The sequence below is a fragment of the Panulirus ornatus genome, chromosome 57 (genome assembly GCF_036320965.1).
Source record: "Panulirus ornatus isolate Po-2019 chromosome 57, ASM3632096v1, whole genome shotgun sequence".
NCBI lineage: Eukaryota > Metazoa > Arthropoda > Malacostraca > Decapoda > Palinuridae > Panulirus > Panulirus ornatus.
The window spans coordinates 3,101,691-3,118,124 of NC_092280.1; the positions used below are offsets into that span (position 1 = coordinate 3,101,691).

The window sequence follows — 16,434 nt, forward strand, 5'->3', positions numbered from 1 at the left end:
AGAATGTATGTGAGAAATACTTAGAAAAGCAAATGGATTTGTATGTAGCATTTATGGATCTGGAGAAGGCATATGATAGAGTTGATAGAGATGCTCTGTGGAAGGTATTAAGAATATATGGTGTGGGAGGAAAGTTGTTAGAAGCAGTGAAAAGTTTTTATCGAGGATGTAAGGCATGTGTACGTGTAGGAAGAGAGGAAAGTGATTGGTTCTCAGTGAATGTAGGTTTGCGGCAGGGGTGTGTGATGTCTCCATGGTTGTTTAATTTGTTTATGGATGGGGTTGTTAGGGAGGTAAATGCAAGAGTTTTGGAAAGAGGGGCAAGTATGAAGTCTGTTGGGGATGAGAGAGCTTGGGAAGTGAGTCAGTTGTTGTTCGCTGATGATACAGCGCTGGTGGCTGATTCATGTGAGAAACTGCAGAAGCTGGTGACTGAGTTTGGTAAAGTGTGTGGAAGAAGAAAGTTAAGAGTAAATGTGAATAAGAGCAAGGTTATTAGGTACAGTAGGGTTGAGGGTCAAGTCAATTGGGAGGTGAGTTTGAATGGAGAAAAACTGGAGGAAGTGAAGTGTTTTAGATATCTGGGAGTGGATCTGGCAGCGGATGGAACCATGGAAGCGGAAGTGGATCATAGGGTGGGGGAGGGGGCGAAAATTCTGGGGGCCTTGAAGAATGTGTGGAAGTCGAGAACATTATCTCGGAAAGCAAAACTGGGTATGTTTGAAGGAATAGTGGTTCCAACAATGTTGTATGGTTGCGAGGCGTGGGCTATGGATAGAGTTGTGCGCAGGAGGATGGATGTGCTGGAAATGAGATGTTTGAGGACAATGTGTGGTGTGAGGTGGTTTGATCGAGTGAGTAACGTAAGGGTAAGAGAGATGTGTGGAAATAAAAAGAGCGTGGTTGAGAGAGCAGAAGAGGGTGTTTTGAAGTGGTTTGGGCACATGGAGAGAATGAGTGAGGAAAGATTGACCAAGAGGATATATGTGTCGGAGGTGGAGGGAACGAGGAGAAGAGGGAGACCAAATTGGAGGTGGAAAGATGGAGTGAAAAAGATTTTGTGTGATCGGGGCCTGAACATGCAGGAGGGTGAAAGGAGGGCAAGGAATAGAGTGAATTGGAGCGATGTGGTATACCGGGGTTGACGTGCTGTCAGTGGATTGAATCAAGGCATGTGAAGCGTGTGGGGTAAACCATGGAAAGCTGTGTAGGTATGTATATTTGCGTGTGTGGACGTATGTATATACATGTGTATGGGGGGGGGTTGGGCCATTTCTTTCGTCTGTTTCCTTGCTCTACCTCGCAAACACGGGAGACAGCGACAAAGTATAAAAAAAAAAAAAAAAAAAGAATGGAGGAACAAAGCATTTGTAAGGTATAAGAGAGCAGCATAAGAATGGAGGAACAAAGAAACTTTTGAAAAGAATATTGTGGACAAGTCAGGAGAATATTCAAAACTGTGTCATTAATTCACTGGGAGTAAGTTGTCAGCTTAAGAGCAGTTAATCGGGCTAAGGGTTTCAGAGCAAAGAGTTGTAGTTGATGTAAGTATGTAGATTCGAATAGCTAAATTTCAAAAGTGTTTTCACAGTGGAAGATACTGTAGCCCCAGCAATAATGAGATTGAATGGGGAGGAGGTCTTGAAAGCTTTGAGATATCTAGGGAAGACATTAACAGAATGCCGAAAAACTTCATTCATTGAAGGCTTAGAGTCTTAATGAAATTTCACCGCTTGTTGGAGATGTATGCAGATACAGTTGTCACACCTCTTGAAATACTGTTCAAGATGTTGCTGGAGAAAGGCAAAATGTCAAGGGAAAAAAAAAAAAAAAAAAAAAAAAAAAAAAAAAAGCAGACCATACCTTTATGTGAGAAAGGAGGCTAGGAAGAAACATTGAACTACAGACCAGTTTCCCATGTGATTATAGTCTGTAAGTTACCGGAAAGGATAATTAGGAAGCAAAGGGATGGCTTCCTGCAGAGGAGAAATCACCTTAGTGAGAGACAATATGGTTTTAGGGAAAGAATCTCCTGTGTTCTTATGAGAGAGCGAGCTCAGCATAAGATAAAAGAGAAGGCTGTGTGGATTGTTTATATTTGGACTGCCAGAAAGGATTTGAAGTAGTACTGCATGGGAGGCTGTTTAATAAGTGGAATGGAACAGAGGTGAACATCAGAGGAGCCTTCTTGAAATGGTTTGAGATCACCAGTGACATGCCGTAAGGTTCAGTTTTGGGACCATTATTCTTCCTGATCTGTGCAGTTAACCAGCCAGAAGGTATGGACCTATACCTGAATATGTTTGTAAATGATGCAAAGATCATGAGGGAAGTGAAAAGCGAGGAGGATTGCATCAACTTACAAGGGAACCTTGACTGACACTAACTGGCCTGATTCATAAGTCATGAAGTTTCCAATTTGGATATAAGTAATGAGGCTTGGTCACTGTGAAAGAAGGCCTTGATGTTGTTATCATTTAGCAAGATGTAAGTTACAGGAATGTGTGTGTGAAAAAGACTTGGGAGTCAACATTGCCAATAACCTGTTAGTCCTACCCAGGAGAATGTTTATGTAGACCAACTGTTTGCTAGTAAATAATAATATTGCATTCTTCAAGTTCATAGGTAAAGAATTATTTAGCAAGGTTTTTGCATCCCACAATGGAAAACTAGAATATGCTTTACAAGTGTTGCTCTGCACCTAAAGAGGCACAAAGAGCTGTAGAGAAAGTGCAGGTGAAGGCAACAAAGATGGTACCAGAAATGTTGAGTGTTGAGCTACAGGGAAAGGTTAGAGGCCATAAATTTACCAACCATGGAAGAGAGAAAGATGGGGTAACATGACAATAACCTTCAAGCTTTTAAACTAGATTGATGATGTAGACAGTGAACACTTCTTTGAATTTTTTTGAAAGATGTAGAGATAGAACAATTTGAGGATATAGCATGTTATTAAGAAACTTGTTAAAAAAGATGTGAAGTACTTTTGTAGCAGATGAATGGAATGAATTTGATTGGGACATGGTAAATGCAGACAGCATACAGATGATCAATAAAGGTGTATGGTAATAGGAATAGTTTTAGAGATGAGGCCCCACAAGCGTAAAACTCCCTCCCTGTACATTGCAAATAGGTAATTACAAATAGATATTTACACATACACATACACTCACTGATGAGAATGATACTAATATGACATTTGAATTAGTTTTTCTCAAAATATGCTTTAGACAATGAAGCATTTTGCCTTATTTGTGTGCTTTAACATCTCAGGCAGTAAATTTATAGTTAGTTAAGGTGTACGACCAGAAATTTTTTTCTTTCTTTTTTTTCATTGCTGGCCCAGGGTACAGGGACAGGTATGGAGACAGAAGCTATGACAGAGACAGGGGCTATGACAGGGATAGAGGTAAGCAAAATCTCAGAACATGGCTAATGCATAACCTTTCTCATTGCTTGCTACAGTCTCATGCTTTGTTAAAGTTCTTATTTGTCCTACTTTCTGTTTGCCAAATATATAAATGTGAATAAGAGCAAGGTTGTTAGGTACAGCAGGGTTGAGGGACAAGTCAATTGGGAGGTAAGTTTGAATGGAGAAAAACTGGAGGAAGTGAAGTGTTTTAGATATTTGGGTGTGGATTTGGCAGCGGATGGAACCATGGAAGCAGAAGTGAATTGTAGGGTGGGGGAGGGGGCGAAAATTCTGGGGGCCTTGAAGAATGTGTGGAAGTCGAGAACATTATCTCGGAAAGCAAAAATGGGTATGTTTGAAGGAATAGTGGTTCCAACAATGTTGTATGGTTGCGAGGCGTGGGCTATGGATAGAGTTGTGCGCAGGAGGATGGATGTGCTGGAAATGAGATGTTTGAGGGCAATGTGTGGTGTGAGGTGGTTTGATCGAGTGCGTAACGTAAGGGTAAGAGAGATGTGTGGAAATAAAAAGAGCGTGGTTGAGAGAGCAGAAGAGGGTGTTTTGAAGTGGTTTGGGCACATGGAGAGGATGAGTGAGGAAAGATTGATTAAGAGGATATATGTGTCGGAGGTGGAGGGAACGAGGAGAAGAGGGAGACCAAATTGGAGGTGGAAAGATGGAGTGAAAAAGATTTTGTGTGATCGGGGCCTGAACATGCAGGAGGGTGAAAGGAGGGCAAGGAATAGAGTGAATTGGAGCGATGTGGTATACCGGGGTTGACGTGCTGTCAGTGGATTGAATCAAGGCATGTGAAGCGTGTGGGGTAAACCATGGAAAGCTGTGTAGGTATGTATATTTGCGTGTGTGGACGTATGTATATACATGTGTATGGGGGGGGGGTTGGGCCATTTCTTTCGTCTGTTTTTTTTTTTTTTTTTTTTTTTTTTTTTAATTTTCCAAAAGAGGGAACAGAGAAGGGGCACAGGTGAGGATATTCCCTCAAGGGCCCAGTCCTCTGTTCTCAACGCTACCTCGCTAATGCGGGAAATGGCGAATAGTATGAAAGAAAGAAATATATATATATATATATATATATATATATATATATATATATATATATACACACTTGTACATATTCATACTTACCTGGCTTCAATCGATTCCCGGCATCTCCCCGCCCCACAGGAAACAGCATCACTACCCCCACTTCACTGAGGTAGCACCAGGAAAATGGACAAAAAAAGGCCGCATTTGTTCACACTCAGTCTAGCTGTCATGTGTAGTGCACCAAAACCATATATTGGGATGTAATTTTGAATTGAGAAAAATTTGAGGAAGTGAAGTGTTTTAGATATTTGGAAGTGGACTTGGCAGTAAATGGAACCGTAGAAGCAGAAGTGAGTCTTAGGGTGGGGGAGGGGGCATAGGTTCTGGGAGTGATGAATGTGTGGAAAGAGAGAACGGTATCTTGAAGAGCGGCAAAAATGGGGATGTGAGAAGGAATAGTAGTTCCAAGAATATTTTATGGTTGCGAGGCATGGGCTATAGATAGGGTTGTGCAGAGGAGGGTGGAAGCGCTGAAAATGAAATGTCTAAGGACAATATGTGGTGTGAGATGGTTTGATCAGTTAATTAATGATAGGGAAAGAAAGATTTGTGGTAATAAAAAGAGTGTGGGTTGGGCCATTTCTTTCGTCTGTTTCCTTGCGCTACCTCGCAAACGCGGGAGACAGTGACAAAGCAAAATAATAAAAAAAAAAAGAGTGGTTGAGAGAGCAGAAGAAGGCATGTTGAAATGCTTTGGACACTTGGAGAGAATGAGTGAGGAAAGGTTGACAAAGAGGACATGTGTGGAGTGAGTGAGGAGAAACGGGAGACCAAATTGGAGGTGGAAGGATGGAGAGAAAAAGATTTTGAGCAATCGGGGCCCATCTCAGGACACTTTTACTTGCATGTTTATTAGTATGTAATCTAATAATTCCTGCTGAACATCTTTCCTACTCACATACGTATACTTGTGCATGTTCCTCTTTTTAAACCAGGCATTCCCAGTCTCATTTTTTTTCAGCTCTCAATTTCTCAAGATTTTCACCGTTTCCATTGACTTTACTGAATAACCAGTGGCCCCTGATTATACCCTCAGCTGTCGCATTACTCTGCAATTAAATTCTCCTTTAATAATACCTGGTCTCTAGCATCAAAACTGCTGATGCACTCTCAACTGTCACTTATAACTTTTCTTCTTATGGCCGGGTGCATACACACTAATAATCACCCGTCTCTTCCTATTTCCTTTCAGTTTTACTCGCATATAACTAGAGTTCATGTCCTTACACACACTCACACACTTCCAAGGTTCCTGCTTCAGCAGTAGTGCTATGCCTTCCTTAGCTCTTTAAATCTCACCAACCTGTGACTTTGGTCCTTAGATATTTCCAAACCATTCATCCCATTTACCCTTGAACTTTGTTTCACGTAGAAGCAGAACATCCAAGTTTGTTTCCTCAAACATACTACCTGTCTCTCCTTTTTTTCTTATCTTGACAGCATCCACACACATTTAGACACCCCAGCCAGGGCCTTTGGGGAGGTTGAACACTCCTCACTCGGCTCTTTCTTCTGTCCCATTTGTAGAAATTGAAATGCACGAAGGGAAGTTTCCAGCCCCACTATACCCACCTCCTTTCATTGCCTTTTATGACACTTAAGGAATATGGAGGTAGAATTCTTTCTTCCATACCTAAGAGACATGAGAGTGTAATTGAACTTTTTCTCCAGGAATCGTGCATATGATTTTAATGTCGTATTTTTTTAACTTATGATTAAAAGTAAAAAGAACTGGTTAATGATTAACAGGTTTCCCCACTTGTTAAACTTTTGACATTTTAATTATTGCTTTGCACATAGTACACATGATCACTCTATTTATATTTCTCCTCATCATTAGACATAACCAGACTCAGCTTGCATGTGGTTACACTGCAAGTGAAAAAATCACCCATGGCAAAGTTGAATCATCTTCATTAGACAGAAAGGATACTGATTTCATCAAGGAACTTCTGACTCTAAAGGAGTCTAACCTCCCCCTGCTACTGAATGTATTGCAGCCTTGAAGATAGAGGAACCCCATGAAAGGAGACCTGAGGTTATATGATTAAATCTCACATCATAAAAATTGTTCTCACAAAACATTACCTTCCTGTACTGGAATCCCTGTTGTGGGGCTTCTAGAGAGCTCAGGAGAGCTCCCCTTTTAGTCGCCTTCTACGACACGCAGGGAATACGTGGGAAGTATTCTTAATCCCCTATCCCCAGGGATGTAGGTTTGCGGCAGGGGTGTGTGATGTCTCCATGGTTGTTTAATTTGTTTATGGATGGGGTTGTTAGGGAGGTAAATGCAAGAGTTTTGGAAAGAGGGGCAAGTATGAAGTCTGTTGGGGATGAGAGAGCTTGGGAAGTGAGTCAGTTGTTGTTCGCTGATGATACAGCACTGGTGGCTGATTCATGTGAGAAACTGCAGAAGCTGGTGACTGAGTTTGGAAAAGTGTGTGGAAGAAGAAAGTTAAGAGTAAATGTGAATAAGAGCAAGGTTATTAGATACAGTAGGGTTGAGGGTCAAGTCAATTGGGAGGTGAGTTTGAATGGAGAAAAACTGGAGGAAGTGAAGTGTTTTAGATATCTGGGAGTGGATCTGGCAGCGGATGGAACCATGGAAGCGGAAGTGGATCATAGGGTGGGGGAGGGGGCGAAAATCCTGGGGGCCTTGAAGAATGTGTGGAAGTCGAGAACATTATCTCGGAAAGCAAAAATGGGTATGTTTGAAGGAATGGTGGTTCCAACAATGCTGTATGGTTGCGAGGCGTGGGCTATGGATAGAGTTGTGCGCAGGAGGATGGATGTGCTGGAAATGAGATGTTTAAGGACAGTGTGTGGTGTGAGGTGGTTTGATCGAGTGAGTAACGTAAGGGTAAGAGAGATGTGTGGAAATAAAAAGAGCGTGGTTGAGAGAGCAGAAGAGGGTGTTTTGAAGTGGTTTGGGCACATGGAGAGGATGAGTGAGGAAAGATTGACCAAGAGGATATATGTGTCGGAGGTGGAGGGAACAAGGAGAAAAGGGAGACCAAATTGGAGGTGGAAAGATGGAGTGAAAAAGATTTTGTGTGATTGAGGCCTGAACATGCAGGAGGGTGAAAGGAGGGCAAGGAATAGAGTGAATTGGAGCGATGTGGTATACCGGGGTTGACGTGCTGTCAGTGGATTGAAGCAGGGCATGTGAAGCGTCTGGGGTAAACCATGGAAAGCTGTGTAGGTATGTATATTTGCGTGTGTGGACGTATGTATATACATGTGTATGGGGGGGGGGTTGGGCCATTTCTTTCGTCTGTTTCCTTGCGCTACCTCGCAAACGCGGGAGACAGCGACAAAGTATAATAATAATAATAATATATATATATATATATATATGGTGGATTTGTATGTAGCATTTATGGATCTGGAGAAGGCATATGATGGAGTTGATAGGGATGCTCTGTGGAGGGTGTTAAGAATATATGGTGTGGGAGGCAAGTTGTTAGAAGCAGTGAAAAGTTTTTATCGAGGATGTAAGGCATGTGTACGTGTAGGAAGAGAGGAAAGTGATTGGTTTTCAGTGAATGTAGGTTTGCGGCAGGGGTGTGTGATGTCTCCATAGTTGTTTAATTTGTTTATGGATGGGGTTGTTAGGGAGGTAAATGCAAGAGTTTTGGAAAGAGGGGCAAGTATGAAGTCTGTTGTGGATGAGAGAGCTTGGGAAGTGAGTCATTTGTTGTTCGCTGATGATACAGTGCTGGTGGCTGATTCATGTGAGAAACTGCCGAAGCTGGTGACTGAGTTTGGTAAAGTGTGTGAAAGAAGAAAGTTAAGAGTAAATGTAAATAAGAGCAAGGTTATTAGGTACAGTAGGGTTGAGGGTCATGTCAGTTGGGAGGTAAGTTTGAATGAAGAAAAACTGGAGGAAGTGAAGTGTTTTAGATATCTGGGAGTGGATCTGGCAGCGGATGGAACCATGGAAGCGGAAGTGAATCATAGGGTGGGGGAGGGGGCGAAAATCCTGGGAGCCTTGAAGAATGTGTGGAAGTCGAGAACATTATCTCGGAAAGCAAAAATGGGTATGTTTGAAGGAATAGTGGTTCCAACAATGTTGTATGGTTGCGAGGCGTGGGCTATGGATAGAGTTGTGCGCAGGAGGATGGATGTGCTGGAAATGAGATGTTAGAGGACAATGTGTGGTGTGAGGTGGTTTGATCGAGTAAGTAATGTAAGGGTAAGAGAGATGTGTGGAAATAAAAAGAGCGTGGTTGAGAGAGCAGAAGAGGGTGTTTTGAAGTGGTTTGGGCACATGGAGAGAATGAGTGAGGAGAGATTGACCAAGAGGATATATGTGTTGGAGGTGGAGGGAACGAGGAGAAGTGGGAGACCAAATTGGAGGTGGAAAGATGGAGTGAAAAAGATTTTGAGTGATCGGGGCCTGAACATGCAGGAGGGTGAAAGGCGGGCAAGGAATAGAGTGAATTGGATCGATGTGGTATACCGGGGTTGACATGCTGTCAGTGGATTGAATCAGGGCATGTGAAGTGTCTGGGGTAATCCATGGAAAGTTGTGTGGGGCCTGGATGTGGAAAGGGAGCTGTGGTTTCGGGCATTATTGCATGACAGCTAGAGACTGAGTGTGAACGAATGGGGCCTTTGTTGTCTTTTCCTAGTGCTACCTCGCACACATGAGGGGGGAGGGGGATGGTATTCCATGTGAGCGAGGTGGCTATGGGAATGAATAAAGGCAGACAGTGTGAATTGTGTGTATGGGTATATATGTATGTGTCTGTGTGTGTATATATATGTGTACATTGAGATGCATAGGTATGTATATTTGCGTGTGTGTGTGTGTGTACATTGTGTATGTGGGTGGGTTGGGCCATTTCTTTTGTCTGTTTCCTTGCGCTACCTCGCAAACGCGGGAGACAGCGACAAAGCAAAATAAATAAATAAATCAATATGGTGAGAGTAAGTGAGCTTAGGAAGGAGCTTGTGTGAGGAAACTTGTGTGAGGAAGTATCAGGAGAGACTGAGTACAGAATGGAAAAAGGTGAGAACAAAGGACTTAAGGGGAGTGGGGGAGGAATGGGATGTATTTAGGTAAGCAGCGATGGCTTGCGCAAAAGATGCTTGTGGCATGAGAAGCGTGGGAGGTGGGCAGATTAGAAATGGTAGTGAGTGGTGGGATGAAGAAGTAAGATTATTAGTGAAAGAGAAGAGAGAGGCATTTGGAAGATTTTTGCAGGGAAATAATGCAAATGAGTGGGAGATGTATAAAAGAAAGAGGCAGGAGGTCAAGAGAAAGGTGCAAGAGGTGAAAAAGAGGGCAAATGAAAGTTGGGGTGAGAGTATCATTAAATTTTAGGGAGAATAAAAAGATGTTTTGGAAGGAGGTGAATAAAGTGCGTTAGACAAGGGAACAAATGGGAACTTCAGTAAAGGGGGCTAATGGGGAGGTGATAACAAGTAGTGGTGATGTGAGAAGGAGCTGGAGTGAGTATTTTGAAGGTTTGTTGAATGTGTTTGATGATAGAGTGGAAGATATAGGGTGTTTTGGTCAAGGTGGTGTGCAAAGTGAGAGGGTTAGGGAAAATGATTTGGTAAACAGAGAAGAGGTAGTAAAACCTTTGCAGAAGATGAAAGCCAGTAAGGCAGCAGTTTTGGAAGGTATTGCAGTGGAATTTATTAAAAATGGGGGTGACTGTATTGTTGACTGGTTGGTAAGGTTATTTAATGTATGTATGATTCATGGTGATGTGCCTGAGGATTGGCGGAATGCTTGCATAGTGCCATTGTACAAAGGCAAAGGGGATAAGAGTGAGTGCTCACATTACGGAGGTATAAGTTTGTTGAGTATTCCTGGTAAGTTATATGGGAGGGTATTGATTGAGAGGGTGAAGGCATATACAGAGCATCAGACTGGGGAAGAGCAGTGTGGTTTCAAAAGTGGTAGAGGATGTGTGGATCAGGTGTTTGCTTTGAAAAATGTATGTGAGAAATACTTAGAAAAGCAAATAGATTTGTATGTAGCATTTATGGATCTGTAGAAGGTATATGATAGAGTTGATAGAGATTCTCTGTTGAAGGTATTAAGAATATATGGTGTGGGAGGCAAGTTGTTTGAAGCAGTGAAAAGTTTTTATCGAGGATGAAAGGCATGTGTACGTGTAGGAAGAGAGGAAAGTGATTGGTTCTCATTGACTGTAGGCTTGCGGCAGGGGTGTGTGATGTGATGTTGTTTAATTTGTTTATGGATGGGGTTGTTAGTGAGGTGAATGCAAGAGTTTTGGAAAGAGGGGCAAGTATGCAGTCTGTTGTGGATGAGAGAGCTTGGGAAGCGAGTCAGTTGTTGTTCGCTGATGATACAGCACTGGTGGCTGATTCATGTGAGAAACTGCAGAAGCTGGTGACTGAGTTTGGTAAATTGTGTGAAAGAAGAAAGCTGAAAGTAAATGTAGGTAAGAGCAAGGTTATTAGTTACAGTAAAGTTGAGGGACAAGTCAATTGGGAGGTAAGTTTGAATGGAGAAAAACTAGAGGAAGTGAAGTGTTTTAGATATCTGGGAGTGGATTTGGCAGCGGATGGAACCATGGAAGCGGAAGTGAATCATAGGGTGGGGGATGGGGCAAAAGTCCTGGAAGCATTGAAGAATGTATGGAAGTCGAGAACATTATCTCAGAAAGCAAAACTGGGTATGTTTGAAGGAATAGTGGTTCCAACAATGTTACATGGTTGCAAGGTGTGGGCTATAGAGTTGTGCGAAGGAGGGTGGATGTGCTGGAAATGAGATGTTTGAGGACAATATGTGGTGTGAGGTGGTTTGATCGAGTAAGTAATTATAGGGTAAGAGAGATGTGAGGTTGAGAGAGCAGAAGAGGGTGTTTTGAAATGGTTTGGTCACATGGAGAGAATGAGTGAGGAAAGATTGACAAAGAGGGTATATGTGTCAGAGGTGGAGGGAACGAGGAGAAGTGGGAGACCAAATTGGAGGTGGAAAGATGGAGTGAAAAAGATTTTGAGTGATCGGGGCCTGAACATGCAGGAGGGTAAAAGGCGTGCAAGGAATACAGTGAATTGGAACGATGTGGCATACCGGGGTCGACATGCTGTTAGTGAATGGAACCAGGGCATGTGAAGGGTCTGGGGTAAACCATGGAAAGTTCTGTGGGGCCTGGATGTAGAAAGGAAGCTGTGGTTTCGGTGCATTATACATGACAGCTAGAGACAGTGTGAACGAATGTGGCCTTTGTTTTCTTTTCCTAGCGCTACCTTGCGCACATGCGGGGGGGAGGGGGTTGTCATTTCATGTGTGGTGGGGTGGCGATGGGAATGAATAAAGGCAGACAGTATGAATTATGTACATGTGTATATATGTATATGTCTGTGTGTTTGTATATATGTAGATGTTGAGATGTATAGGTATGTATGTGTGTGTGTGTGTGGACATGTATGTATATACATGTGTATGTGGGTGGGTTGGGCCATTCTTTCGTCTGTTTCCTTGCACTACCTCGCTAACACGGGAGACAGTGACAAAGTATAATAAATAAATAGATAAAAAAGAAGGAACAGAGAAGGGGGCCAAGTGAGGATATTCCCTCTTAGGCCCAGTCCTCTGTTCTTAACGCTTCCTCGCTTATGTGGGAAATGGCGAATAGTATGAAAGAAAAAGAAAGAATATATATATATATATATATATATATATATATATATATATATATATATGTATTTTTTTTTTTTTTTTTGTCGCTGTCTCCTGCGTTTGCGAGGTAGCACAAGGAAACGGACGAAAGAAATGGCCCAACCCACCCCCATACACATGTATATACATACACGTCCACACACGCAAATATACCTACACAGCTTTCCATGGTTTACCCCAGATGCTTCACTTGCCCTGATTCAATCCACTGACAGCTCGTTAACCCCGGTATACCACATCGATCCAATTCACTCTATTCCTTGCCCTACTTTCACCCTCCTGCATGTTCAGGCCCCGATCACACAAAATCTTTTTCACTCCATCTTTCCAACTCTAATTTGGTCTCCCATTCTCGTTCCCTCCACCTCCGACACATATATCCTCTTGGTCAATCTTTCCTCACTCATTCTCTCCATGTGCCCAAACCATTTCAAAACACCCTCTTCTGCTCTCTCAACCACACTCTTTTTATTTCCACACATCTCTCTTACCCTTACATTACTTACTCGATCAAACCACCTCACACCACACATTGTCCTCAAACATCTCATTTCCAGCACATCCACCCTCCTGTGCACAACTCTATCCATAGCCCACGCCTCGCAACCATACAACATTGTTGGAACCACTATTCCTTCAAACATACCCATTTTTGCTTTCCGAGGTAATGTTCTCGACTTCCACACATTCTTCAAGGCTCCCAGGATTTTCGCCCCCTCCCCCACCCTATGATCCACTTCCGCTTCCATGGTTCCATCCGCTGCCAGATCCACTCCCAGATATCTAAAACACTTCACTTCCTCCAGTTTTTCTCCATTCAAACTTACCTCCCAATTGACTTGACCCTCATCCCTATTGTACCTAATAACTTTGCTCTTATTCACATTTACTCTTAACTTTCTTCTTTCACGCACTTTACCAAACTCAGTCACCAGCTTCTGCAGTTTCTCACATGAATCAGCCGCCAGCGCTGTATCATCAGCGAACAACAACTGACTCACTTCCCAAGCTCTCTCATCCACAACAGACTTCATACTTGCCCCTCTTTCCAAAGGGATATATATATTATCCCTGGGGATAGGGAGAAAGAATACTTCCCACGTATTCCCTGCGTGTCGTAGAAGGCGACTAAAAGGGAAGGGAGCGGGGGGCTGGAAATCCTCCCCTCTCGTTTTTAGTTTTCCTAAAGAAGGAACAGAGAAGGGGGCCAAGTGAGGATTTTCCCTCAAAGTCTCAGTCCTCTGTTCTTAATGCTACCTCACTAACATAGGAAATAGCATATATTATGAATAAAGATAGCATGAAAGAAAAGATATATATATATATATATATATATATATATATATATATATATATATATATGGGGACTGGAGAAAGAATACTTCCTACGTATTCCCTGCGTGTCGTAGAAGGCGACTAAAAGGGGAGGGAGCGGGGGGGCTGGAAATCCTCCCCTCTCGTTTTTTAATTTTCCAAAAGAAGGAACAGAGAGGGGGGCCAAGTGAGGATATTCCCTCTAAGGCTCATTTCTCAGTTCTCAACACTACCTCGCTATCGCAGGAAATGGCAAATGTGTATGAAAAAGAAATGTCTAATGGGGAGGTGATAACAACTAGTGGTGATGTGAGAAGGAGATGGAGTGAGTATCTTGAAGGTTTGTTAATTGTGTTTGATGATAGAGTGGCAGATGTAGAGATATAGAGTGTTTTGGCCAAGGTGGTGTGCAAAGTGAGAGGGTTAGGGAGAATCATTACTTACCTTTGCATTTAAATCATCCATTGTACCAATAGGTATTTTGGTACAAACATTTAAGAAATAGATATTTATTTAAAGTTTTATCATAGAAACATCTGTACTGCACCATGCCTGACCTTTTGTAATGTTTTTTCTTGCTGACATAGAATCCAGCACACTACTGTATACTTAATGAAGATGATTTATTTTCCAGAAAAGTATTTTTTTTTTAATTCACTATTTCCTTCATTAGCATGGTAGTGCCAGAAACTGATGAAATATCCTTATTTGTTGATATCCACTCTCTAGTTGTCAGGTATTGTGCAAGAAGACCACAGCCCCTCCTTATCCTCAGTCAGACCCGACACACACTCCCATGTTTTCACTTTAAGGAGATATTGATGCAGCAATAACTGTTAGAGATAGATGGGTTGGTGAAGAGGTTATAACAGAATGTTTCCCAGTTGGTTTTGTGTTAAAACAAGTCATGAGATAAATATGAGGAACATTATGGTGTTGCTGTCCCCTAAATATCTTTGGGATCACCATGTGTGTAGACCCTACAGATCGACAGCTGTTCATCTACAATGGTGGTTGTAGGGGTACTGAGGACAGCAGAATTTTTCTTATTTCTTCTTGGTTATGGAAGATAAATCATCTAGATATCTGCGTTGAAGCCAGAAATAATTAATGTTCACTTGACAATGAAAGTTGTTTTCTTGAGGATCATCAGGTGATGATGGGTGCTGTATAAGGATTAAAGAAATGGCTGTAATGTAATATTTATGAGGAGCCAAATTCAATTATTCTTATATAATTTGTTTAAGAAATATCATAGATTTTATAATGTACAACCTGAAGATCAACAGCTGTGTGCTGGTGGTTGTAGAGGTACTGAGGAGAGCAGAATTTTTCCCATACCTTTCTTGTGATGGAACAGACCTCTGTAGGGTACTTATGGTGGGAAAAATTATCTTCACTCAGTGATGGATTATGAGATGATGTAGGGTGCTGTGTAAGATTAATAGAATGATATAATGCCTCTAATATGATTTTTATTAGAAACAAAGTCAATCATTCATATATGGTTTGATTAAAAGACTTGATGAATTATGTACTGTAGAGGACTATTTCCACGTATTATAAGTTTGTATTAGAGTTATGAATATGACAATATACAAATGTTCATTTTAATATTTTGGTAAGCAATTTTTTTTTCCAGCCTCCTTGGTGAAGAAAACAGCAAAATTATGCTTTCTGTACAAAAGGATGTATAAAAAGAAAGCAATTCTCAAGAGTTCAGACTTAACTAATCTTAGTTTTGGAAAAACTCATTATTTACTGAATTAGCTTGTCCTGAATATTAAAGCTTATGTTTAACTAACTTTTTTCAGGTAGATTGTCAAAAGCATTCTTTTTTCCGTATGAGTTAAGGGTGTATTATTTTTATTTAGGAAAAGCAAGTTATTTAGATTTAACCCATCCTAAATACCAGTGGCATGGGCATATTGGAAGGCTCAGCACCATAGACATGGTGAGTCCCAAGAAAAGGTGTACAACTACTCACCATGGTTATGAGGAAATTACTGAAGTCTCTAGGAAATTCCAGTTTATTTTAGGTTGCCTCCTGTGGCCAGCAGTGCTGAGAAAGTTGAGTGAAACGATAAAGAATATATCATTTATTCATCATACTGGCAATGCACAGGACTTGAAAATCCTTATTGGGTATACAGTGGCTTCTTTTGCACTATAGGTGTAGTTATAGGAGCCAAAGTGGCTCAGGAGCCCATTTGAAAAGATAGGGGTGCCATATATAATTTGGGATCTTTTGCTAGTGCAGAACAGTATGGAGTCTACTTGCCTAAAAGTATTCATGAACATTCATGTCTAACTAACTGGGAATTTTAGTTTATCATATTTTTCCATGTGTAAGTGTTAGGGATGTGTTTCCTATAACTTGGTGTTTTTGTAACCATTTGTCCATATTTTACTAATTTTTCCTCAAGATCTCTAGAAGAAGGGAGTAGGGCACTGCATCTGGCACTTTCCATAGCGAGGCATTGCCCACCAAGTATATCCCAACCCCATTTGGATGCTCACAAACTGATCTTATGCTCCACCCTCCAGAATGATCCTGGCAACCACTTCTTTGCACTGTGGTCATATTATGGTTATTGGTTAAGCTATTGTTCAGTAATGGATGGATATAGTTGAAGTTTTCATTGATATCAAGTATCCTCAAGGCAAATAAGAAGTGCTTGTATGTGTACTTAGATATATATGCAAGTTAGTACAAACATCATAGAGTAGTGATTTAGAATTGATTAAATCATATTTTCTTATATTGGTGTGACTTGTATGGTTTGAATGATATTGTTAGGAGAGGCAACCACTACTTTGCACTGTGGTCATATAATGTTTATTTGTTAAGCTATTGTTCAGTAATGGATGGATATAGTTGAAATTTTCATTGATATCGAGTATCCTCAAGGCAAATAATAAGTGTTTGTATGTG

General features: G+C 41.4%; 1 protein-coding gene across 5 annotated transcripts in view; it reads left to right on the forward strand.

Moving 5' to 3' along the window:
• eIF4B (eukaryotic translation initiation factor 4B) overlaps positions 1 to 16,434 on the forward strand; it is a 65,024-nt gene that overhangs the window by 23,308 nt on the left and 25,282 nt on the right. For 3 of the 5 annotated variants that reach the window (XM_071694270.1, XM_071694274.1, XM_071694272.1), the window contains exon 8: positions 3,347 to 3,409. The exons of the other annotated variants lie outside the window; for them this stretch is intronic. In XM_071694270.1, coding sequence (XP_071550371.1) covers positions 3,347 to 3,409 — 63 coding nt within the window. The remainder of the gene's footprint in view (positions 1 to 3,346; positions 3,410 to 16,434) is intronic. 5 annotated transcript variants of the gene reach the window in all.